Source organism: Emys orbicularis, chromosome 6 (assembly GCF_028017835.1).
Source record: "Emys orbicularis isolate rEmyOrb1 chromosome 6, rEmyOrb1.hap1, whole genome shotgun sequence".
NCBI classification, from domain to species: domain Eukaryota; kingdom Metazoa; phylum Chordata; order Testudines; family Emydidae; genus Emys; species Emys orbicularis.
In genome coordinates this window covers 1,678,480-1,704,783 of record NC_088688.1, presented here as the reverse complement: position 1 = coordinate 1,704,783, position 26,304 = coordinate 1,678,480, and the positions used below count along the sequence as shown (strand labels likewise).

Genomic DNA, 26,304 nt, shown 5'->3' with positions numbered 1-26,304 from the left:
CGCACCCCGCACCCCTCCTGCACCCCAACCCACTGCCCTGAGCACTCTGCCGCATTCTGCAACCGACCCCCTGCCCTGAACCCCTCTTGCACCCCGACCCCCTGCCCTGAGCCCCCTGCAACACCCCTCCTGCACCCCAACTGTCACGGAGTGTGGGGGGACACAAGGCCCTGCACCCCCGGCTTCCTGCGATTCACCATGACTCTCAGCCAGCCAGTAAAGCAGAAGGTTTATTTAGACGACAGGAATACAGTCCAAGTCAGGTCTTGCAGGCACAGACAACAGGACCCCCCTCAGTTAGGTCCATCTTGGGATCCCAGGGCGCCCCAGCCCCCTTTCGAGGTCAGAGCCCTGTCTGCCTCCCAGCCACATCACCAGCCAGCTCCTGAAACTCTGCCTTCAGCGACCCCTCCCACAGCCTTTGTTCAGTTTCCCGGGCAAAGGTGTCACCTGGCCTCTAACCCCTTCCTGGGTTCTCATGTTACATGCTCAGGTATTCTCCGTCGGTCAGTCTCCCATCCCCCAATGCAGACTATCCTAGCCACACTCCCCTGTCAGCATTCAAAGACCACATTAAGAACAGTCCCAGTTCGTCACACCAACCTCCTGCCCTGAACCCCCGCCCCACCCCGCACCCCTCCTGCACCCCAACCCACTGCTCTGAGCCCCCTGCCGCATTCCGCAACCCAACCCCCTGGCCTGAACCCCTCTTGCACCCCAACCCCCTGCCCTGAGCCCCCTGCAACAGCCCTCCTGCACCCCAACCCCCTGCCCTGAGCCCCCTGCTGCACCCCGCACCCCAACCCCCTGCCCTGACCCCCTGCTGCACCCCACACCCTTCCTGCACCCTGACCCGCTGCCCTGAACCCCATGCCGCACCCCGCATCCCTCCTGCACCCCAACCCACTGCCCTGAGCCCCCTGCCACACCACAACCCCCTGCCCTAAGTCCTCTGCTGCACCCCTCCTGCACCCCGATCCCCTGCCCTGAGCCCTCTGCCGCACCCCTGCTGCACCCCACACCCCCTGCCCTGAACCCCTCTTGCACCCCAATCCCCTGCCCTGAGCCCCGTGCCGCACCCCTCCTGCACTCCGACCCCCTGCCCTGAGCCCTCTGCCCAACCCTGCATCCTTTCGGCACCCCGACCCGCTGCCCTGAACCCCCTGCTGCACCCCGCACCCCTCCTGAACCCCAACCCCCTGCCCTGAGCCTCCTACTGCACCCCGACCCCCTGCCCTGAGCCCCCTGCCGCACCCCTCCTGCACCCCAACCCCCTGCCATGAGCCCCCTGCCGCACCCCCCTGCACCCCAACCGCCTGCCCTGAGCCCCCTGCCGCACCCCTCCTGCACCCCGACCCCCTGCCCTGAGTCCCCTGCTGCACCCCGCACCCCTCCTGCGCCCAATGGGGGCAGGGAGGGGGCAGAGTTGGGGTGGGGACTTTGGGGAAGGGGTTGGAATGGGGGCAGGGAAGGGGTGTGAAGAGGCGGGGCGGGGCGGTGCCTCATGGAAGGGGTGGAGTGGGGACGGGGCTGAAGGCGGGGGGGGGGGAGGTGTCAGTAATGCGGCTCTCGGGCCAATGTACTAGTCTTCATGTGGCCCTCATGGTCATTTGAGTTTGAGACCCCTGGTCTAGAGGCTGTCTGCAGACTCAGGCAGACATCACCGCATCACTCACACTCAGGGCACGTTTTCAAGTTCTTCTTTGCAACCCACAGGGCTAGAAGCAGTGTTTTTAATGAGCGTTGGGATTGTCGTCACCCCGTGACAGGGCCTTGGGCACGCGCCTGCGGAGCCTGGGCCTTAAACCAGCCCTGCCCCAGGGCATGTCTGGCCCCTCTGACAGGGAGCCCAGCAGCACCCCCAGTTTTCAACAGCTCCTCAATCCACTGTGAGTGGCCTCTAGGGTAATATTTAAAACTGGACCCTCCAGCAGGAGTGCTGGGACCACCCCCGCTCTGCCCCTCCCCCAAAACCCCGCCCCCGTTTGCTCACTGCTGTTCCCCTGTCTCCCCTGCCCGGGTCGGGAGGGACTCGCCTGCGGAGCCACTGCTGGGAGCTGCAGCCGCCCGACGCAGGTAGGAGGCAGCCCTGGCTGAGGAGGGGCTGGCGCGGGTGGTGACTCAGCGTCTCCCTGCCGCTCCCACCCACAGTCACTGGACTTTGGGTGTCCAGTCAGTGGATATGACTTTCCGGTTGAAAACCAGGCACCTGGCCACCCTAGTGGTCTCTGAAGTGAGTGGAGCTTGGCTTGTGGGTGGAGCTTAGATAATACAACCACTCCCCTCCCCTCGCAGCTCCAGCTCCGATTATCCCCCATTTTACAGAGGGTTAAACTGAGACAGGGAGGTGAAGTGAGGGTCCCCAGGTCACCCAGCGAGTCAGTTGCAGAGCTGGGATCAGAACTCAGAACCTCCTGACTCCCAGCCCCTGAGCTCCCTTCTCTCTGGCAATCTCTTTGTGGGAAAGGGGTGTCCAGATGGGAACACTGTGTTCCCGAGTGGGCACGTGAGAGCTGTCTACACAGGGTGCCGCTCTGATCCTCTACATTATTAGTGATTGTTATCTGTGATAACTCTGTGTGGTCTCCCAGCTGCACGGGCCTTTCTCTCTGCCCCGTCCTATTGCAAACTCACGTCTCGTGCTCTCTGCTCTCTCCCCGGCTCTCAGCCGTTCCTGCTCCCCCGTAGCTGTGCTACAGGTTATTCTCCCCAGCGGCATTAGCTGCATTTCCCCTGTCGACTCTCCTGCTATTTCCAGCCCAAGTGTTAATCTCTCCAGATCCCTTTGGCTCATTCTGTTCGCAGCCCCTCCCTACTTAATGGCACCTGTGAATTCCCTTGTGTATGGTCTGTTCCCGCCCTCAGACCTGTGCCCTAGACACCTCTCCCCCCTCGTACGTTGCCGTTTCTCACTCTCCTGGTGCCTGAGCGTCTGCTTTGGCCACAGAAACCCGGGATTTAAACCAGTGGGTCGGATCCTCCAGCAGCTCGTGGCCATGAAGCGGGTGTGCCCAGCCCCAAGACTGTCGCATGCTGCGAGGGGCCCGTCCCGGGGAGCAGAGCCAGCACAGAGGGCTCAGTTCCGGTGCCCACCCGGTGGCAGGGCAGGGGCAGGGGCACAGCCGGAGGATGGGGGCATGGCTGGGAGGCCCCTCGCCTGCACCGGTTCCCAGCTGCAGGTCCAAACCCTCGGAGCTGAACCAGTTTGATCCCTGGACGGAATCTCCTGTGTGCGGCCAGCCAGGGCCGGGCCCAGCGCCTAGGGTCAGTTGCACTAACAGGTCCCATGCAGCCCAGAGGGGAGTCACCGGGTCCCTAGCGGGACACCCGGGGCTTAGACCCGGAACCCCTCACTGTGCGGCTGGTGCCCCGAGGGATGTTACTGTCGTGTGGGCGGCAGGGGAGCCGTGTGGTTGGCATCCTCTGTGGCCTTCACGCCAGCACCCCCTCCTGCACTCTCAGACCTGGCCCAGCCAGGGCACGGTGGGGGCTGGCTGGAAGCCCGGGGCCTGCACCTAATTCACAGCAACTAGAGATGAAATAGAAATAAAATGCGTGAATTAAATGCGCCCTGATTATTAACAGAGAGGCACGGCCCAGGGAGACTCCAATGCTGGCACCTGTAGTCTCCATGGGCTGCGTCCCTGTCTCACTGCAGCCTGCATGTCCCCTGGGGCAGGGAGCTCCAGATCCCAGATCCCTCAAAGGGCTGTGTCCTGCTTGGCTGCCGAGTGATGGAGGTACTCACGGGAGCACGGGGGGTGTTTGCAAAGGGGGTGAGTTTGCCTGGAAGAAAAGAGTTGATGGGTTTGGCCTCTCACCCCGCTGTGTGTGGGGCGCAGGGGCTGTTTGACTGGAATGCCTTTGCAGAGCTCTGTGCGTCCAGAAGGGGCAGGAAAGTAACCCTCATGCTGGTGCTTATTCTCTAGAGACCCCCCGGATCATCCCAGGGGCCCTGGAGGTTTCACCCACCACCATCAAACTGCGCTGGACTTGTGAGCCCCCCGAATCCTGCCAGGGCAGCTGGAAGATACGGGCCCAATGCCGGCTGGATGGACCCCGGTCGGGCCCCTGCCAGAGACAAGGGCTCACCAGCGAGCAGCCGTTACAGGGACGGAATGGAATAGTAACGTGCAGCTCCCTGCACCCCTTCACCTCCTACAGTGTCACCATCTCTGGGGGCTACCCAGCGACCAGACCACCCAGCACTGTCCTTTATACCCAGCGGGTCACCACAAGTGAAACAGGTAGGGGAGGGAGGGAGTCACCCCATGGCTGTGAATCCTGGGCTTGGTGCTGAGCATGGGGGCAGACGGACCCCGTCGCTCTGCAACCCAACCTGCCTGTCCGAGCAAGTGACCAGGCTTAGCTGGTGATCGGGGCCCTGCCTGGGGGCGGGGGGCTCAGGAGAAAGGGGTATGGGGCTCCCCAGAGCAAACAGAGTCCCCCAACCCTGTCTCCCTCCCCATCTCCCCAGACAGGCCTGTGGGGTGAGCCTGGAACCTGAGGCTCGGGGGGTGGATCCCACGGGGAGTTCGGGGCTCTGAAGGCCCAGGAGTGGGACGGTTGGGAGAGGACTCACTAGCTGTCCTAGCCCAGCTGGTCGGCTGCCCACCTTCCCAGCAATCTGTCCATCCAGTCCAGTCCCGGTACAAGACTCATAGACTCATAGACTTTAAGGTCAAAAGGGACCATTATGATCATCTAGTCTGACCTCCCGCATGATGCAGGCCACAAAAGCTGACCCACCCACTCCTGGAATAGTTCTCTCCCTTGACTCAGCTGTTGAAGTCCCCAAATCATGATTTAAAGACTTCAAGTCGCAGAGAATCCTCCAGCAAGCGACCCCTGCCCCATGCTGCGGAGGAAGGCGAAAAACCTCCAGGGCCTCTGCCAATCTACCCTGGAGGAAAATTCCTTCCCTCACGGTGGTGTCTGAGCCCCTCGTGCAGCCGGAGCAGGGACAGGAGCTCTGTGTCTCTGCTGCCAGGGGCTGCCGGGGAGGAGCTGTAGGACGCTGCCAGCTCCTCGTGCCCAGCCAGGCAGCACCGCCCAGGAGAGGTGGCAGGGCCTAGCCCTCGCCCTCCTGCTGCAGGGACCGCCCAGAGCGCTGACCCCTGTGCCGGGAGCCCCCTCCCAGTGCTTTGCACACAGGGGCTCGTCCCCGGGCCCGGTCAGTGACCTGCGATTCCTTCTCTTTCAGCCCCAGACCAACCCGAGATCGAGCTGCCGGATCCCAGCACCAAAACCCTCAGGTGGAAGCCGCTGCCGCCCTGCAAAGGGGCGATCGTCGGGTACCAGGTACCGGGGCAAGCGACTCGCTGGGCAGCCTCTGAGGGCGTCTCAGCCTGGGGCATGGTCTGAGTGGGCAGGGACAGCGAGAGAGGGAGGGAGCATCAGGGGGCATCATCCAGGTGTCATTATCCATCTCTGCTGCCCCTCCCGGAGCGCCGAGCCCTGCCCCAGAGCGAGGGGCACCTCGCCCCCACTCTCCAGCTCCTCCCTGGCCCTCCCTGAGCTTTCCCCCTTTATGGCCAGTTGGGAGTTTAAAACTACCCAATCCCTCCTGTCTGCAGCATTGCATACATCTTGCTGTGTGCCCCTGTGCTGCGGGCTCTCACCCGGCTCCTGCCTGGCGCAGCATGCGGCTCCGTGCCCCTGTGCTGCGGGCTCTCACCCGGCTCCTGCGTGGCGCAGCATGCGGCTCCGTGCCCCTGTGCTGCGGGCTCCGACCCGGCTCCTGCCTGGCGCAGCAATCGGCTCCGTGCCCCTGTGCTGCAGGCTCTGACCCGGCTCCTGCCTGGCGCAGCATGCGGCTCCGTGCCCCTGTGCTGCAGGCTCTGACCCGGCTCCTGCCCGGTGCAGCATGCGGCTCCGTGCCCCTGTGCTGCGGGCTCTGACCCGGCTCCTGCCTGGCGCAGCATGCGGCTCCGTGCCCCTGTGCTGCGGGCTCTCACCCGGCTCCTGCCCGGTGCAGCATGCGGCTCTGTGCCCCTGTGCTGCGGGCTCTCACCCGGCTCCTGCCCGGTGCAGCATGCGGCTCCGTGCCCCTGTGCTGCGGGCTCTGACCCGGCTCCTGCCCGGTGCAGCATGCGGCTCCGTGCCCCTGTGCTGCAGGCTCTGACCCGGCTCCTGCCCGGTGCAGCATGCGGCTCCGTGCCCCTGTGCTGCGGGCTCTGACCCGGCTCCTGCCTGGTGCAGCATGCGGCTCCGTGCCCCTGTGCTGCGGGCTCTGACCCGGCTCCTGCCCGGTGCAGCATGCGGCTCCGTGCCCCTGTGCTGCAGGCTCTGACCCGGCTCCTGCCCGGTGCAGCATGCGGCTCTGTGCCCCTGTGCTGCGGGCTCTCACCCGGCTCCTGCCCGGTGCAGCATGCGGCTCCGTGCCCCTGTGCTGCGGGCTCTGACCCGGCTCCTTCCCGGTGCAGCATGCGGCTCCGTGCCCCTGTGCTGCAGGCTCCGACCTGGCTCCTGCCCGGTGCAGCATGCGGCTCCGTGCCCCTGTGCTGCGGGCTCTGACCCGGCTCCTGCCTGGCGCAGCATGCGGCTCCGTGCCCCTGTGCTGCAGGCTCTCACCTGGCTCCTGCCTGGCGCAGCATGCGGCTCTGTGCCCCTGTGCTGCGGGCTCTGACCCGGCTCCTGCCTGGCGCAGCATGCGGCTCCGTGCCCCTGTGCTGCAGGCTCTCACCCGGCTCCTGCCTGGCACAGCATGCGGCTCCGTGCCCCTGTGCTGCGGGCTCTGACCCGGCTCCTGCCTGGCGCAGCATGTGGCTCCTGTCATGGAGTGTGGGGGGACACAGGGCCCGGCACCCCCGGCTTCCTGCGATTCACCATGACTCTCAGCCAGCCAGTAAAGCAGAAGGTTTATTTAGACGACAGGAACACAGTCCAAGACGGGTCTTGCAGGCACAGACAACAGGACCCCCCCCGCCCAATTAGGTGCATCTTGGGGTCCCAGGGCACCACAGCCCCTTTGAGAGGTCAGAGCCCCGTCTGCCTCCCAGCCATTCCACCAGCCAGCTCTGAAACTCTCTCCCCAGCGTCTCCTCCCCCAGCCTTTGTTCAGTTTCCCGGGCCAAGGTGTCACCTGGCCTCTAACCCCTTCCTGGGTTCTCATGTTACATGCTCAGGTATCTTCCCTCACGGCCAGTCTCCCATCCCCCCATGCAGACCATCCTAGCCACACTCCCCTGCCTTCCCAGCCAACACTCCCCACTCAGCATTCAAAGACCACATTAAGAACAGTCCCAGTTCGTCACATCTCTGTGCCCCTGTGCTGCGGGCTCTGACCCAGTGTGACGGGTTGGGTCACAGAAACCCCTTTGGGAACTGCCACCCGATGTGCCTAGATTACCTCTGAGCCTGTTTTCCTTGCCAGCTCGGGACTTCAGTCCCTTGCCTGGTTTGAGCCACACATGCTTGCTTGCTGCAAACACAGCCCCAGGTCTGAACCACGTCCTCCACAAGCTGCAGGCTTAACTGAAAACAGCTTAAGAAGTGTTCCTGTCTCCAGCACTCAGATGCCCAACTCCCAGTGGGGTCCAAACCCCAAATAAACCCGTTTTACCCTGTATAAAGCGTATGCAGGATAAACTCATAAATTGTTTGCCCTCTATAACACTGATCGAGAGAAATGAACAACTGTCTGCCCTCCCCCGTATTAATACATACTCTGGGTTAATTGATAAGTAAAAAGTGATTTTATTAAATATAAAAAGTAGGATTGAAGTGGTTCCAAGTAATAACAGACAGAACAAACACAGAAGTCTAAGCCTAATACAATAAGAAAACTGAATACAGGTAAATCTCACCCTCAGAGATGTTCCAATAAGCTTCTATCACAGACTGGACGCCTTCCTAGTCTGGGCCCAATCCTTTCCCCAGTACAGCCCTTGTTCCAGCTCAGGTGGTAGCTAGGGGATTTCTTATAACTGCAGTCCCCTTTGTTCTGTTCCACCCCCTTATATATCTTTTGCATAAGGCGGTAATCCTTTGTCCCTCTCTGGGTTCCCACCCCTCCTTCTGAATGGGAAAAGCACCAGGTTAAAGATGGATTCCAGTTCAGGTGACATGATCACTTGTCACTGCAAGCCTTCATTACCCACTTGCCAGCGCATGCGTATACTGGAAGACTTGCAAGTAAAACAGAGCCATCTACAGACAATTGTCCTGGTTAATGGGAGCCATCAAGATTCCAAACCACCATTAATGGCCCACACACTTTGCATAATTACAATAGGCCCTCAGAGTTATATTTCATATTTCTAGTTTCAGATACAAGAGTGGTACATTTATACAAATAGGATGAGCACACTCAGTAGATTATAAGCTTTGTAATGATACCTTACAAGAGACCTTTTGCATGAAGCATATTCTAGTTACATTATATTCCCACTCATTAGCATATTTTTATAAAACCATATAGACTGCAACGTCACACCCAGATCCTGCCTGGCGCAGCATGTGGCTCCGTGCCCCTGTGGTGCGGGCTCTGACCCTGCTCCTGCCTGGTGCAGCATGCGGCTCCGTGCCGCTGTGCTCCGGGCTCTCACCTGTTAGTCTTTGCTGCGATCCAGGGAGTTGTTTTTCACCTGTAATCCCTGTCTGGGTTAGGCCTTGGTCGCTGCCAAGGGGCCGTCTCTCCCAGGAGATCCTGGGGTAAATGACTCGTAGCCCAGGGGCACTCGGGTGGGGTTCCCTGCCTGCCTCCCCAGGAGGCTGGTGGGGGCGAGGGAGCAGGCAGCCTGCAGGTGACGCTCGGCTCTGGGTTTTCATCTCTGCTGACCGGCCGAGGCTAGAGCTCCTGGTGTAACAGCAGGCTGCGCTGGCAGGCTGTTCTCTGGCAGGGCCCTCTGGCTCTGGAATCCCCTCCCACCTCCGGTCCACAACAGTCAGGCTCCTTTCTTCCCATGGGCTGGGTACAGCCAGGGCCGGGGTGTGGGCGTTTCAGTACGTGCCGCTGGCTGGCCAGGCGAGCTCGGGACCTGTGTCGGGCACTGTATTCTGAACGGAAAGACAAGCACCCGTTCAGCAGCGCTCTGTTTGCACTCGGCCCCGTCAGCACCTGTGGGCTGTGGCAGGCTCCTCGGGGGCTGGGCCTGGGGTGCTGGAGGGGCCCAGCTAAACACAGCGAAAGCGATAACAGCACCGAGCCAGAGCTGGTGCGGGAGGGTTCCAGGCCAGCTGCCCCTGAGTAACATTCACCCCAGTCCAGCCCAGCACTGTCCCGGGGGACACTGACAAATGGGGGACTCCTGTGACGGGAGCGGCCCTGGGCATTCACCCTACCTGAGCAGTGCCCGTCCTGCTGCCCAGGTGGCCGTGCCAGCTGCCGCAGAGAAAGGAGAAACTCCCCGGTGCTGCTGGGCTGGGCAGCTCTGCCGTGCTGGAGGGGGAGGGGGGCGAAGTCCCTGCTGGCACAGGTGTGCCCAGGCAATGCCCAGCAACGTGGGGCTTGTGCCCTGTGTATCAGGCGGGGCTGGGGGTCAGAACGGCTCTTCTCCAGAGCCACGTTCCTTTCTCTAGCTGAACATCACGGCCAGGAGAGAGTACGACAGCGATTTCCTCGAGGTCGAGGAGCTGCGGGTGAATCAGTCGGTCACCAAGTACCTGCTGCAGTCCTGGAGACACGGGACCAACTACACGGTGACAATCCAGGGCCTCACGGCTGCCGGCCTTGGGCAGGCGTCGCGCTGGGACTTTGAAACCAACATCTCTGGTAAGGGCCTCTGTGACGTTATTGACATGAACTGTGACCGTATAGATCACTGTTGCAACCAAGGTCATATAGTGGCACCAAATCTTGTACAAAGAAAGTCAAGTAAGGTGTCTATGAAAAGGTTATGATTTGCTGGTAATGATTATGCTGTCTGGGTGCATGTATCATTTTTGTATTTAAAGTTATAAGTATTGGCTCTGTACTGTCTGTAGTTCAAACTTGTGCTGTGCTTCTGGGTGACTGTAGCAAAAGCACCTAATTACCCCTGCTCAGCCAGCTCCAATCAAGAGAAATAGATTGGGGCTGGTGAGACAGACCTGATGCCTGGCCTGGGGATTGGCTCCACCTGCAGGCCTGCCAAGCCAGCAGTTACAAGGGCTGGGAGCCAGAAGAGAGAGAGAATCAAGGGAGATTATGCCAGGCTGGGGAAGACGCTTAAGGAAGTCGAGGCTCAGATTATCTTCAGTGGGATTCTGCCTGTTCCTAGAGAAGGACAGCAAAGGGCAGACAGGATTGTGAGGATAAATAGCTGGCTAAGGGAGTGGTGCTATAAGGAGGGCTTTGGGATGTATGGCCACTGGGAGGCTTTCGGGGACAGACAGCTGTTCTCGCGGGATGGACTTCACCTGAGTAGGGAAGGAAATAGACTTCTGGGAGGGAGGCTGGCTCATCTCATCAAAAGGGCTTTAAACTAGGAACTTGGGGGAGACGGTTGGGAGATGTCCAGTTGATCTCCACGCCAGATTCCAACACTGAAAAAGAGGGCGAGGAGAAAAGCACAGATATAGGTAGGGGTAGGGAATTGGACATAAGAAGGAGGGGACGGATGGACACTACGGGGTCCGTACCAAAGTGCACAACTAATGGGAGAAAAGATAGACAGCATATGGTAAGATGTTTATACACCAATGCGAGAAGCCTAGGTAACAAAATGGAGGAATTGGAGCTCCTGGTCCAAGAAATGAAACCTGATATCGTAGGAATAACCGAAACGTGGTGGAATGGTAGTCATGACTGGAGTACAGGTATGGAAGGATATGTGCTGTTTAGGAATGACCGGAAAAAAGGTAAAGGTGGGGGTGTGGCGTTGTATGTCAATAATGAGCTAAAATGTAAAGAAATAATAAGTGATGGAATGGATAAGACGGAGTCTGTCTGGGCAACAATTACACTGGGTAAAAGAACTACTAGAGCCTCCCCTGAGATACTGCTTGGGGTGTGCTATAGACCGCCGGGATCTAGCCTGGATGCGGACAGAGAACTATTTAATGTTTTTAAGGAAGTAAAAACTAATAAGAGCTGTGTGATCATGGGGGACTTTAACTTCCCAGACATAGATTGGGGAACAAATGCTAGTAACAATAATAGGGCTCAGATGTTTCTAGACGTGCTAGCAGATGAATTCCTTCATCAAGTAGTAGCTGAACCGACGAGGGGGGATGCCATTTTAGATTTGGTGCTGGTGAGTAGTGAGGACCTCGTTGAGGAAATGGTTGTAGGGGACAACCTTGGCTCGAGTGACCATGAGCTAATTTGGTTTAAACTAAATGGAAGGGTTAACAGAAATAAAACTATGACTGTGACTAAGGTTTACGATTTCAAAAAGGCCAACTTTAATAAATTAAGGCAACTACTTAGGGAAGTGGATTGGGCTAACATACTTAGAGAGCTAAAGGCAGATGAGGCCTGGGATTATTTCAAGCTGAAGTTGCACGAGCTGTCCGAGGCCTGTATCCCGAGAAAGGGGAAACGGTCAGTAGGCAGGGGAATTAGACCCAGCTGGATGAGCGGGCGTCTCAAAGGGGCGATTAAGAAAAAACAGAAAGCGTACAAAGAATGGAAGAGAGGAGAGATCGGCAAAGAAACCTACCTTATTGAGGTCAGAGCATGTAGGGATGCGGTGAGAAAGGCCAAAAGCCGTGTAGAGTTGGACCTCGCGAGGGGAATTAAATCCAATAGTAAGAGGTTTTATAGCCATATAAATAGGAAGAAAACAAAGAAAGAGGAAGTGGGGCCACTGAAGCTTGCAGATGGAGTGGAGATTAAGGACAATCTAAGCATGGCACAATATCTAAATGAATATTTTGCATCGGTGTTTAATAAGGCTAATGAAGGGCTTAGGAATAGAGGGAGCGGGACAGAGGGGAATAAAGGAGGGGCGATTGACATCAAAGTATCAGAGGTGGAAGCCAAACTTGACCAGCTAAATGGGACTAAATCGGGTGGACCAGATGATCTTCATCCTAGAATATTGAAGGAGCTGGCGCGAGAAATTGCAAGCCCCTTGGCGATAATTTTTAATAAATCTGTAAACTCGGGGGAGGTACCGATGGACTGGAAAATAGCTAATGTGGTTCCTATTTTCAAGAAGGGGATAAAAAGTGACCCGGGTAACTACAGGCCTGTTAGTTTAACTTCTGTAGTATGCAAGGTCTTGGAAAAAATCTTGAAGGAAAAAGTAGTTAAGGACCTTGAGGTGAATGGCAATTGGGACAAATTACAACATGGGTTTACGAAAGGAAGATCGTGCCAAACCAACTTGATCTCCTTTTTTGAGAAAGTAACAGACCTTCTAGATAAAGGAAATGCGGTGGATCTAATTTACCTAGATTTTAGTAAAGCGTTTGATACTGTGCCGCACGAGGAATTACTGGTTAAATTAGAAAAGATGGGGATGGATATGAAAATCCAGAGGTGGATAAAGAACTGGTTAAAGGGGAGACTGCAGCGGGTAGTACTGAAAGGGGAACTGTCGGGTTGGAGGGAGGTCACCAGTGGGGTTCCTCAAGGTTCGGTTTTGGGTCCGATTTTATTTAATCTATTCGTTACTGACCTCGGAACCGAATGTAGGAGTGGGCTGATAAAGTTTGCGGATGACACAAAGTTGGGAGGTATTGCCAATTCGGAGAAGGATCGGGATATTTTGCAGGGAGACTTGGATGACCTTGTAAATTGGAGTAACAATAATAGGATGAGATTCAATAGTGGGAAGTGTAAGGTGATGCATTTAGGGATGACTAACAAGAATTTTAGTTATAAGTTAGGGACGCATAGGTTGGAAGTGACGGAGGAGGAGAAGGACCTCGGAGTCCTGGTTGATCGCAGGATGACTATGAGTCGGCAATGTGACGTGGCTGTGAAAAAAGCTAATGCGATCTTGGGATGCGTTAGGCGAGGTATTTCTAGTAGGGACAGGGAGGTGCTGCTTCCGTTATACAAGGCGCTGGTGAGACCTCATTTGGAGTACTGTGTGCAGTTCTGGTCTCCTATGTTTAAAAAGGATGAACTCAAACTGGAACGGGTACAGAGAAGGGCCACTAGGATGATCCGAGGAATGGAAAACCTTTCCTATGAAAGGAGACTCGAGGAGCTCGGTTTGTTTAGCCTAACCAAAAGAAGGCTGAGGGGGGATATGATTGCTCTCTTTAAATATATCAAAGGGATTAATACCAAGGAGGGAGAGGAATTATTTCAGCTTAGTAGTAATGTGGATACGAGAACGAATGGATATAAACTGGCCGTGGGGAAGTTTAGGCTTGAAATTAGACGAAGGTTTCTGACCGTCAGAGGGGTAAAATTTTGGAACAGCCTTCCGAGGGAAACGGTGGGGGCAAAGGACCTCTCTGGCTTCAAGATTAGGCTTGATAAGTTTATGGAGGGAATGGTTTGATGGGATAATGTGATTTTAGTCAAATAGGCATTAACGGGCCATAGCGGGTAAAATGAGAGTCCGGCTGTAGAATCTTGCCTGTATGCTCGGGGTTCTGCTGATCGCCATATTTGGGGTCGGGAAGGAATTTTCCTCCAGGGTAGATTGGCAGAGGCCCTGGAGGTTTTTCGCCTTCCTCCGCAGCATAGGGCAGGGGTCGCAGGCTGGAAGATTCTGTTGTGGGTGAGTCAGCTTTTGTGGCCTGCATCATGCGGGAGGTCAGACTAGATGACCATATTGGTCCCTTCTGACCTTAAAGTCTATGAGTCTATGAGTCTATGAGAAGGAAAGCCCAGCCAGGGAAAGGTCAGGCTCTGAGCTGTGGGCTGACTGCTTAGAAAGAGGGAACTAACCCCGCAAGCCTTGTATATAGCCCAACACTGGTGGTGGGAGAATCCTGTGTGTAAATAAAGCTACGGGTGCTGCATAGCTGGAAACCTCTCTGCACTTCATTGGGACAGCCAGCGGGCTCTGGAAGAGGGGCGGGGCAGATAACCTGTCACAGTGACACCCCAGACAATTTGGCATCAGCACTGCTAGCCTGCTTGATGGCCCATTAAGGACGGTCATCAGCTACACAACTGACCCATTGAGAGAAGGCAGATACGCATTGTGACTCAGCAAGGCAGGGACAGGCCTATGGACAGAACTGTGAGGTTTTTCCAGGCCATGTGCTGGGCAGCTTGTCTTTGGAACAAAGGAAGCACAAGCCACATGGCAAAAGGACTAGAAAAGGCAGCTGTATCTCCTTCATCTTGTCTTCACTCCTGCTTCTTACTTCTGGAGTGTCTAAGGGAATTGCTTGGGTGACTTCTGGTTAGCCAGCGGGGTGAGACCGAAGTCCTCTCTGTCTGTCTGCCTTAGAGGTGGAAAACCACCAGCCTGGGCCTGTAACTATCCTGCTCTGAGCGGTTTGTCCAGAATTGATCCTCTCAGTTGTGTCCCACTAGAGGCAGCATTGTTACAATGTCCCTGCTCTAGGATGAGTCTGAGGGAGCCGAGGACCAGGGCACGGACCAAAAACCACTCCCAGATCTCTCTGGCCTGGCTCCCGGCCCCTCTCCTTTCCCCGGTGCTGTGTCCCAGGAGAGCACAGGCCCAGCGTGCCAAGCTCAGCCGAGTGCGGCGTGGCGCTCACCTCCATGCTGTGCACTCCCTTCACCCCAGGCCAGGCACAGCAGGGCAGGAGCAGGGGGGTTTATGCCCAGACAGCCTGGCAGTGCGTCTCCAGCACCACTCTCTTGGCAGCACCCCCAAAACGGGCCGGTGCCTCTGGCTGTCAGAGGGGCCCTTCCTGTCTCCCAGACAGCATGCGATGCTGCCCGCTGACGCTTTGCCCTTTGGTTAATCCCTGCAGAGCCGGCCATCCCCGCCAACGTCACCACCCTGAGCGTCTACAGCATCTCCCCGTCGAGCGGGACGGCTCTGCTCCCCCTGCAGCCCTTCCCTGAGCAACATGGACCCATCAGGTACGCGCAGCTCAGCAGGGAGTATTGCTGCTACCCGCAGGAAAACACCCCCTGGAATCAGCGAGGGGTCTTTGCAGCCAGAGGCCTCAGCCGCGCACAGCACGTCACCACGCCCGGGGGTGTGCTTAGCCCACCCTGCCCTGGCCTGGGCGCCAGCCCCCCCGGCTGCGGTCACGTGGCTGGAAGGTGTCAGGAGGTGCTGCCGGTCATTATTAGTATGTGTGTATCATATAGCGCCCAAAGGGGTGCGGGGCACTTCCCAGAGGGAACGGGACGCCCGGGCCCCTTCCCCACGGAGCTTTCACCGAAACCTCCGAGCAGCCCCTGTGGGTGGGGTGATGGGCTGGGGAGCTTTGTTCTCCACGGCTTTGTCCAGTCTGGTGATAAACACCCAGCGATGGGCTCCCCCATTCCCGGAGGGTTCCCCAGCCTGGCCCAGCCTGCGGCAGGAATTTTCCCTGATAGTCACCCTGCGTTTCCCGCATCACTCCTCAGCCCCCATCCGGCTAAACCCTCCCCTGCCCCGTTCAGTTCCCCCATCACCCCTCGGGCCCCCGTCTGGCTAACCCCTCCCCTGCCCCGTTCAGTTCCCCCGTTCCCCCTCAGCCCCCATCCGGCTAACCCTTCCCCTGCCCCGTTCAGTTCCCCCGTCACCCCTCAGCCCCCGTCCGGCTAACCCCTCTCCTGCCCCGTTCAGTTCCCCCGTCACCCCTCAGCCCCCGTCTGGCTAACCCCTTGTCACGGAGTCCCCGGGCGATGCTCTGGAACTGCTCCCCACAAACCCAGTCAGGACTTTGGGGAGCCTCCTCTCCCTTGGAGCAGACCATCTTCAGGGCAAGAAGCTCACACGGCTTCACCTCCTGGGTCTCTCCTGGGAGCATTCAGCATATGCCCCTCCGTGTGCTTCCCACAGCGAGTCCGCCCAGGCGGGGTCCTGGGGAAGCCAGAAGACCTGCATGCACCCCCACTTCCCAGTCAGACGTGACTCTTAGCCAGCCAGTAACACAGAGGTTTATTAGATGACAGGAACACGGTCTAAAACAGAGCTTGTAGGTACAGCGGCGAACGGGACCCCTCGGTCGGGTCCATTCTGGGTTTCAGAGAGCCAGACACCCCCGTCTGCCCTCACTCCTAGTCCCCAGGTAGCTCCAACTCTGAAAAACCCCTCTAGCCCCTCCTTCTCTGGACTTTGTCTCTTTCCTGGGCCAGGAGGTCACCTGATCTCTTTGTTCACCTTTAGCTATTTCCTTGCATGGGGGGAAGGGGCCCTGGCCATTTGTTGCCAGGGAGACAGAGTGTCAGTGATTCATGCACACTGGCCTTTCCCCACCACCTAGAGACTTAAGAAATGCATAGGGGAAACTGAGGCACCCACACAGTATTCAGAGGAAACATTAAGAACAGACCCACTTCGTCACACCCCTCCCCTGCCCCGTTCAGTTCCCCATCACCCCCCGTCTGGCTAACTCCTCCCTTGCAGGGAGTATCAGATCATTGTATCTGCGCTGCAGAACGGCAGCGAAGCGGACGCCTGCCACTCACCAGGTCTGCAGCCGTTCAACTCCAGCCTGGAGCACGACGTGTACCTGGCTGCCGTGCTCCCTGCGCACAACCTCACAGGCCCGACTGACTTTGTGCTGGGCGACGGGACCCGTCACTACGGGTACTACAATGCTCCCCTCCGCCCCCACAGGAACTACACGGCCTTCGTCCGCGTCGTCAGCCGCTGGAACCAGGTAGCTCTCGATTCCCCTGGCACGCTGACCGCTCCCCTGGGCTTCGGCTTCTCCCAGGCCAGGAGTGGCTTCGCTCAGGGCTGCCCATGCTGCAGTGGGCAGGCTGGGCGGTGGCAGCCGAGACTGGGGTATCAGAGACGGGGAGGACCTGGCTGCCCACCCCATGGCCGTCTCCAAGCAGTGCAGCGGGATGGCCCCTGTGGGTGGGATACTGCTCCCGCCCCTTCACACTGTGGAGGCTGGGAACGGCCTGTTGGGCCACATCTGGTCCATGCTTCGCCCACCCCCAAGCTCCACTGGTCCATTTTATTAGGGTTTGTCCAGCCCAAAGCTAACTCCTGAGATGGGGCTTCCAACACTTGCCCTTGGGAGCCCATCCACAGGCCGAGACAGTGCGGGGAGTGTGTCTAATGGTTAGAGCAAGAGGCTGGCAGCCAGGATGCCTGGGTTCTATTTCAGGCCATGCTGATGGTTTGCTGTGTGGCCTGGGCAAAGCCGAAGTAATGGAATTTATTTTCTCTAATTTGAGCTAAGCTTTAGGATTTTAGGGCACCAACCCCCGTAATATCCAGGTGCAAAGTCACTGAGCCCGGCTCTGCCTCGGTTTCCCCATCCATAAAGTCAGGACAATATCTTACAGGGAGATGATTAAGGCTGTCGATTAATCGCAGTTAACTCACGTGATTAACTCAAAAAATTAATCGCGATTAAAAAAATTAATCACGATTAATCGCAGTTTTAATCGCACTGTTAAACAATAGAATACTAATTGAAAGTTATTAAATAGTTTTGGATGTTTTTCTACATTTTCAAATATATTGATTTCAATTACAACACAGAATACAAAGTGTACAGTGCTCACTTTATATTATTATTTTTGATTAGAAATATTTGCACTGTAAAAATGATAAACAAAAGAAATAGTATTTTTCAGTTCACCTCATATAAGTACTGTAGTGCAATCTCTTTATCATGAAAGTTAAAATTACAAATTTTTTAAATTTTAATGGAGATATCCTATCTCCTAGAGCTGGAAGGGACCTTGAAAGGTCATTGAGTCCAGCCCCCTGCCTTCATTAGCAGGACCAAGTACTGATTTTGCCCCAGATCCCTAAGTGGCCCCCCTCAAGGATTGAACTCACAACCCTGGGTTTAGCAGGCCAATGCTCAAACCACTGAGCTATCCCTCCCCCCAAATGTAGAACTATGTACAAAAAAACCTGCATTCAAAAACAAAATAATGTAAAACTCTAGAGCCCACAAGTCCACTCAGTCCTACTTCTTGTTCAGCCAGTCGCTAAGACAAATAAGTTTGTTTACATTTACGGGAAATAATGCTGCCTGCTTCTTATTTACAATATCACCTGAACGTGAGAACAGGCGTTCGCATGGCACTTTTGTAGCTGGCATTGCAAGATATTTACGTGCCAGATATGCTAAACATTTGTATGCCCTGCATGCTTCGGCCACCATTCCAGAGGACATGCTTCCCTGCTGATGATGCTTGTTTAAAAAAAATAAATGCGTTCATTAAATTTGTGACTGAACTCCTTGCGGGAGAATTGTATGTCTCCGGCTCTTTTACCCGCACTCTGCCATCTATTTCATGTTATAGCAGTCTCGGATGATGGCCCAGCACATGTTGTTCGTTTTAAGAACAATTTCACTGCAGATTTGACAAAACACAAAGAAGGTACCAATGTGAGATTTCTAAAGATAGCTACAGCACTCGACCCAAGGTTTAAGAATCTGAAGTGCCTTCCAAAATCTGATCGGGACGGGGTGTGGAGCATGCTTTCAGAAGTCTTAAAAGAGCAACACTCTGGTGCAGAAACTACAGAACCTGAACCACCAAAAAGGAAAATCAACCTCCTGCTTGTGGCATCTGACTCTGATGATGAAAATGAACATGTGTTGGTCCGCACTGCTTTGGATAGTTATCGAGCAGAACCCGTCATCAGCATGGATGCATGTCCCCTGGAATGGTGGTTGAAGCATGAAGGGACACATGACTCTTTAGCGCATCTGGCACGTAAATATCTTGCAACGCCGGCTACAACAGTGCCACGCGAACGCCTGTTCTCTCTTTCAGGTGACATTGTGGACAAGAAGCGGGCAGCATTATCTACTGCAAATGTAAACAAACTTGTTTGTCTGAGCGATTGGCTGAACAAGAAGTAGGACTGAGTGGACTTGTAGGCTCTGAAGTTTTACACTGTTTTGTCTTTGAGTGCAGTTATGTAACAAAAAAACCAACATTTGTAAGTTGCACTTTCATAACAAAGAGATTGCATTGTGGTACTTGTATGAGGTGAATTGAAAAATACTATTTCTTTTGTTTTTTTATGTGCAGATATTTGTAATAAAAATAAATATGAAGTGAGCACTGTACACTTTGTATTCTGTGTTGTACTTGAAATAAATGTTTTGAAAATGTAGAAAACATCCAAAAATATTTAAATAAATGGTATTCTGTTATTGTTTAACTAGTGTGATTAATGGCTTGACAGCCCTAGAAGTGATGTTTGTGAAGCACACAGCGATCCGTGCCTGGAGCCCTTATCTCAGGGATCACAAGGCATTGATAGAAATGGCTACTTTGGACTCATCCCTCTCTGTCTCTTCCATAGATGGAGAAATCCAGCTGTGTGCGCTATGACTTCTCCGTTGGTAAGCAGCCCGTTGTGGCCTGGCTTTGACCCAGTGCCCGGGAGAAATCCCCTCCACCCCCTTCCTTTTATTAGGAACTCTCGTTTAGCGCAGAGTAGAACTAGCTTGGACCCCGACAAACGGGCTCTGCCATGCTGGGGGCAGGTGGCTCACCCCCGAACCTGGCAGACGAGGTCAGCGCCCCAGGGGCGGGTAGAGCCAGCCCCACTGTGGCACTTAGCCTGGGCACCCAGCAGTGCGGAAATCACCTGGAACCCAGGGCCACTCAGCTGGGCACAAGGGGGAAGATTGCAGCCCCCCTCGCCTCAGACATGGAGCTGCTGCCCGCAGGGACCAGCCGTCCCAGCATGCTGTGCTCCGGCTTGGTCTGACGGTCGTACCACAGAGACCACCCGTCCCAGCACTGGCTTCAGCCTGGCGGTGTGGGCCAAGGTGACGCACTGCATGCTGGGCCACATGGTGCTGGGCGGTCCAGGGGACAGGGGGCTGCACCGGCACACAGATTGAGCTGGGTTTAGGCCCAGCTCTGCCACGGACCGTCTGTGTGACCTCGGGCAAATCACTTCACTTCTGTCCCTCTCCCCCTCGTCGTCCTTGTCTATTCCAGTGCAAGCGCTTCGGGGCAGGGGCTGCCTCCCTGCATGTGTGCGTGCAGCACCTAGCGCAGCGGGGCCCGGAGCCTGGCTGGGGCCTCTGGGCACCACCGTAAAATGACACGGACCCAGTCTCAAAGGGCTGGGAGTGGCCGTATGGGTCACACCTGGGTCCCTGCCCTAGCTAGGGTAACGGCAGGTGCCAGTGTCTGTCCTGGGCGCCTGGCTGAAGTCCCATGGCAGCTGTGCGTGCCGTGGGTCTGCCAGGGGCCCGGCTCAGCGACTAGGCAGGAGTCTGCCACATGCCCACTGGCTCTGTTGCTTGCAGGAGAGGCCCAGACGCCCCAGCCCGGGGGCCTGGTGCTAGCCATGGCACTGCTGGTGGTGCTGGTGCTGCTGGCCGCAGGGGCCCTGCTGCTGTGGTTCGTGCTCGCCAGGTCAGTGTGACTGAGTGGGCCCCGGGGTCACATCCTGCACCGGCTCCGCAGGCTGTAGGGCTGGTAGTGCCAGGCGGCGAATCCCACGGGGTGTGACGGACAGCGCCTGGGGTAGCGTGTCCCTGAGTCCCTCGACCCTCTCGCTCGCCGGAAAGCTGCTAAGGGGCATCGGTGTCCGGACGTTTCTTTTCACCTGGCCCATGGCTGAGCCAGACACGCCTGCTGGTGGCGCCCCGTGTCATTGGCCTGGTAACAGGCCTTGATGTGCCTGAGGACAGAGCACCCGGCACTGCTGGCTGGGCAGTGGGACAGAGCCTCTGATATTGAATAAACTCCAGGTCCAGGCGGAAGTGACCGAGTCACCGGTGTCCCCGGCCCTTCAGTGACCTCCCCACGGCGTGGGAAACCCAGTGGGGTGGCAGCAGCCCACTTCCTAGCGCCAGCGTTTAATTTGTAATGAAACGGATGCCAGGCTCAAGCAACATTTTACATTCATAACTGATGGGGCCCAGCCCTGCCAGGCCCAGAGGTGCCGGGCTCGGCCCTGCCAGGCCCGGAGGTGCCAGGGCTCAGCCCTGCCAAGCCCTGGCACAAATGAAGCACTGCCTAATGCACCGAGAGCGACGTCCCAAACCAGCCGTCCCGGAGAACATGGGTCTGCCCCTTGCTGGCCCCCTCAGTGCAGCGGCCAAGGGCTGAACAGCCATGCAATCCGACTGCCCCGTTCGCCCCTAAGGGTGGCCCCGGTGGGCACATTGGCAGGGGCTGTGGGGGACGGGTGTCTTGCGGAGCTGGGCATGAACATGGCTGCCAGGTCGGCTGCAGGGCTGCGAGCTGGCTGCTTTCAGCAGCACCAGAGCGACTGTAACTCACAAAGTACAGCCCCTCCCTGGGCACGGCTTCCCAGGCAGCCTGGCCTGCCCGCTGGAACGGCCTCCGGCACTGCACAGCGTGCCCCTGCCTGGGCAGCAGAGCCACAGTCACCCGAAGGCCCAGGCAACTCCGGGGAGTCTGGCCTAGCCCCGTACCCTGCATAGCGCGGGCCTGGGGGCCAGGCTCTTTGGAGCGAGGCAGAGCGCTGCATGCTGGGGGCTGAGGCGTCTCTCCATGGACGGGCCAGGCTGATCGAAGGCGGTGACAGCAGGGGCTGGTACATGGGCTGCTTTTGGCCCCCTGCAGCCAGCTGGGGGGCATTCCCGGGGCGTCGGGGGACATGCTTTCCCCTCTCAGGCTCTCCTCCGCTCATCCCGGGTCTCGCCTTGCTAATCCGTAGGAAGAAGCGGAACGACTCAAAGGACCACAAGAGCAACGGGGCAATCCCCCTGAAGAGGAACCGAGGAGGTGTGGGCGGAGCGAGGCCAACCCTGGCCCTGTCTGGATGTGCTGGCGTCTCAGTGCACAGGCCGAGGGCTCCTAATGCCCTCCCTGGGACGGGGCCTGGCCGGCGGGGAGGGTGATGCCCTTACAGGGGCTGGGAGGCCCTGGCTGGCAGGGGATGGTCATGCCCTCCCTGGAATCAGGGGCTGCCCTGGCCAGCGGGGGGAGGGATACCCTCAGAGGGACAGGGGGCCCTGGCCAGAAGGGAGTGCTGACACCCTCAGAGGGACAGGGGGCCCTGGCCAGAAGGGAGTGCTGACACCCTCACAGGGACAGGGGGCCCTGGCCAGAAGGGTTGGTGACCCCAGCCCAGTTCGAATGGCAGCAGCCAGACCCCAGGGACAGGCTAACCCCTGGTTCCCGGATCCCAGCAGGTGCAAGCAGGCTGCGCACGCAGATCCCGGTGGCTGAACTGCTGGAGTCTCTGAAGCGGTTTAAGAAAGCGGAACTGGAGGAGGAGGGGGCAGAGGACGACGCAAATCCCGAACGGCCCCCAGTGGGGCGCAATGCGGAGTACCAGGTCGGTGCCAGAACTCACTGCACATTTTAGTCTCACTACGCTGCAGCGGAGCTGTAGGGCATGTCTACATGGGGAAATGCTCCCCTTTGGGACACTCTGATTCCAGAGTGGCCACTTCATTAGACCCGCAGCAGGGGCCTTTTTACGGGATCGGGGAGCAGGCAGATAACGGACACAGTGTCGGTATATAATACTTTAAGTACTTTTTATTGCTTACAAAATAAACCTTACTTAGTTTACATTTATACCCCAAGCATTCTACCCCAGAGTTTGTAGTTAGAAGTTCCGATGGTTAGTTGAGGTTTTATTAATTACAAGGTGCGGGGAGTTTGCAAATACCACACCATATTTAAACTGGGCTTTGGATTAATAAATGACTTTAAATTGCCAATGTGTGAAGCCTTCATTTATAATTTACTTTGTGACGTTAGTTTTTTGTTTTTGTTGTTAACACGTAATGCACCTACTTATGGTAAGTATACTTCATTTACACTAGGCCTTAATAGCCTATAACACATTACATGGAGATATATACATACAGTAACTCCTCATTTAACGTTGTAGTTCTGTTCCTGAAAAATGCGACTTTAAGCGAAACGATGTTAAGTGAATCCAATTTCCCCATAAGAATTAATGTAAATGAGGGGGTTAGGGTCCAGGGACATTTTTTTTACCAGACAAAAGGACTATATATATATATATATACACACACCCACACACACTGTACAAGTTTTAAACAAACCATGTAATACTGGTACACAGTGATGATGATTGTGAAGCTTGGTTGTGGTGGAGGAGTCAGTGGGTGGGATATTTCCCTTACTGCTAAACGATGAACTAGCAATTGGCTGAGCCCTCAAGGGTTAACTCTCTCACTCTGCAAGGCAGCAGGAATGGAGGGTATGTGTTAGAGGGAGAGATGCACATTTCCCCTTTAAGTACACTGCCTTGTTAATTAGATCAGCTTGCTGAGACCGCAGCTGCTGCCAGCTCCCTCCATCCTGAGCCCTGTCGTGTGTCCCCCCTGCTCTATGGAAGATGGGGTAAGCGGGGTGCAGGAGCAGGGGGGAAGGGGACACCCTGACATTAGCCCCCCTCTTCCTCCCTCCCTGCCCCCCGCACAGCAAGCAAGAGGCTCCCAGGAGCAGCTCCAAGGCAGAGGGCAGGAGTAGCACATGGCAGTAGGGGGAGGAACTGCCAGCAATTGCTAGCCTGCTGGGCAGCTGCTGCGCAGGGAACTTGGGGAGCGGGGGGCTGATAGGGGGGCTGCTGGTCCACCCTGGTTCCAAGCCCCCACCAGCTAGCTGCAACGGGCTGCTCTTCCTGCAAGCAGTAGACAAAGCAGGCGGCTGCCAAATGACATTAGAAGGGAGCATTGCAAAACTTTAAGCGAGAATGTTCCCTAATTGATCAGCAACGTATCAACGAAACAACGTTAACCAGGACGACTTTAAGTGAGGCGTTACTGTATATATAAATATATATATACAGATCCCAACAACATGGGGCGCTGTTCCACAATGGCCACATGGGGCGCTGTTCCAGAATGGCCACATGGGGCGCTGTTCCAGAATGGCCACATGGGGCACTGTTCCAGAATGGCCTCACAGGGCGCTGTTCCAGAATGGCCACATGGGGCACTGTTCCAGAATGGCCTCACAGGGCGCTGTTCCAGAATGGCCACATGGGGCACTGTTCCACAATGGCCACATGGGGCGCTGTTCCAGACTAGCTGGAGCTATACAGCTATAGTGCTTGATCCTATTCTGGAATCACTCCGCCGTGTAGACAAGCCTCTATCAGCCGTGCTGGCTGAGCTGTGCTGGCCGCCTTGGTCGCGCTCTGGCCCCAGCGCCCTGGCGGGTGTGGTGCCCTCAGGCTGGCCCCTGTGCCGATAGGGCTGGCAACTGGGCGTGCCTAACCTAAGTCCCTTCTCTTCCCCCGCAGAAACTGGTCTCGGGTTTGCTGCACCCAGGCCATACTGGCAAGGAGCCCTGCAACCAGGCCAAGAACCGCTACAAGAGCGTCATCCCATGTGAGCAGAGCCTCTTCTCGCATCTTTGCTGAGCACTGTGTAAACGCTTCGTTTTACAAAGGAGACGCTGCAGCCAGGCCACCTGGGCTGGGATCCCAGCAGAGCACAGAAGCCAGGCAATGCTGGGCCTGGGTGCTGCTGCAGATGGGAGACTGCCAAGGAAACCTAGGTGCAGCGGGGAGCGGGGCGGGTGACTCAGTAGGGTGCTCTCCGTTAGGAGTGAGTGCTGAGTGCAGTGCCCCGGCTTGGTACTAGGGGGCGCTGTGCAGCGGGGAGCGGGGCGGGTGACTCAGTCGCTGTCCCCTCCAAGTCCATGCTGACCCCCATGCAGTGCTGAGGGCCCTGTGTTGCTGGAGGTGCCGTCATTTGGCTGCTGCGTAACATGGAGCCCCTCACCTCTCGTGGTCATTCTAGATCTCATGGCACATTTCCCCAGAGTCAGTGGGTCGACCTGCTGTCCTGATCAAATATTGACTCCAATAATTCTGTTCTGCCTCCCGACATTCACCCTCCGGCACCTTTCCTTGCACGTATGAGTCTCTCTTCATCCTTGCCCTACGTAGATTTGCAATGTAGCTAAGCAGCTGCCACCTCCCCTGCCAGAGGTGGCTGCCCTGTGTGGTGGGGCAGGGCTGCTGTCCCCATGTGCAGGTGGGGAATTGAGGCACAGAGAGGCTACGGGACTTGCCCAAGATCACACAGGGAGTCGAAGCAGGGCTGTCCTGAGAACTCCAGGGTCACGGCGAAGCTGGGCCCGGCGCTGCCAGAGGCCCTGGCAATGTCTGTCTGTCTGGAGGGAGCATGGGCAGGAGCCTCCCCCTCAACTGGGCTTGTCTGGTCAGTGATCAGCCCCCCTTTGTCTTTCAGACGATCACTGCCGTGTGGTGCTGCAGTCTGCTAGCCCGGGAACTGATTACATCAATGCCAGCTACGTCGATGTAGGTACCCAGGCAGCGAGGGGCGCGCTGCTGCTGCTCTGTGCGGGGAGAGGGGGCAGGGGAGGCTCTGGGGCACACGGGCAGCCCCACCTTCCTGGCACCACAGGAACCAACACACCCCTGCTCTGAGCGACAGCCGCCCTCCCTCAGCCCTGCTCCAGTCACATGGGTACTGGGCAGCTGTTGCACAACGGGGCCCTCCAGGGTGCACTGGGGCTGGGCAGCGTCTCTCATAGAGAGTGACCTGGTAGCAAGGGGGAAAAATGGGGATTTTTTCCCCTGGGGATGGGGGGGGGGGCGTATAGCGGCATATGTAAGACAAAGCCCCTGCTATTGGGACGGCCGGTCATCCTGCTCACACACTCTGGAGACATTCCCCCCCGAGGATGCTAGATACGGCAGGAGCTGGATAGTCTCTCGCTCCACCTGAGCCCCTGCGTGCGAGGGGCCCTGGAGCAGTGATCTCCTTGTCCAAGTGAAGCGCACGTGGGCCCAGAGAGCCGGGCGTAGCTCCCAGCGGGCAGAGGGCTTGGCTACCGTGTTGAGGGTGGGGGCTGTGGGAACTGGCCCTGCCCTGTAACCCAGGCACATGGCCCAGCTCAGGGCTGGCCCTGGGTATTTCATCTCATACTCCTGATTGGTTAAGTGTTGAGATCATGTGACTAATGGCATTGCTGTCTCTTTCCCTCTCAGAGCTACAGGAGCCCCTGCTTCTTCATCGCTGCTCAGGGTGAGTGCTCCCCGGGGGGGGGGGGGGGGGGGTGCTTAGTCCAGCGCGTGGCCCTGTCCAGGCCCAGGGCAGTCAGTCCCGGCTCTGGGGCATGCCCAGTCCAGCCATTCCCAAGATGTGTGGAGCTGACACACGGACTGCAAGCCAGCCTAGCCCAGGGCCCATCTAGCCTGGGCACTTACCTCTTGCAGTGGCCAGTGCCTAGTGGCCAGTCCTGGAGTGGCCAGCCACAGGAGACGTCTCTTCCTAACCTGCATCCACTGGGGGCTGGCTCATGCCCAAGGCAGCAGGTGTGAGACCCTGCTATGGCGTTATCCTCTCGGCGGTTCTCACCCTCCACGCCGCACTGAGCCCTGGCTGACTGCTGCTCTCAGT

General features: G+C 56.9%; 1 protein-coding gene across 1 annotated transcript in view; it reads left to right on the top strand.

Annotated features, from left to right (window-relative positions):
• Window positions 1-26,304, top strand: part of LOC135880332 (receptor-type tyrosine-protein phosphatase T-like) — an 88,039-nt gene that overhangs the window by 36,164 nt on the left and 25,571 nt on the right. The window contains exons 7-18 of the mRNA XM_065406597.1: window positions 3,930-4,247; window positions 5,204-5,301; window positions 9,523-9,715; window positions 14,782-14,893; window positions 16,374-16,629; window positions 19,260-19,299; window positions 20,221-20,329; window positions 21,603-21,670; window positions 22,078-22,226; window positions 24,174-24,261; window positions 25,129-25,199; window positions 25,893-25,929. Coding sequence (XP_065262669.1) covers window positions 3,930-4,247; window positions 5,204-5,301; window positions 9,523-9,715; window positions 14,782-14,893; window positions 16,374-16,629; window positions 19,260-19,299; window positions 20,221-20,329; window positions 21,603-21,670; window positions 22,078-22,226; window positions 24,174-24,261; window positions 25,129-25,199; window positions 25,893-25,929 — 1,539 coding nt within the window. The remainder of the gene's footprint in view (window positions 1-3,929; window positions 4,248-5,203; window positions 5,302-9,522; window positions 9,716-14,781; window positions 14,894-16,373; window positions 16,630-19,259; window positions 19,300-20,220; window positions 20,330-21,602; window positions 21,671-22,077; window positions 22,227-24,173; window positions 24,262-25,128; window positions 25,200-25,892; window positions 25,930-26,304) is intronic.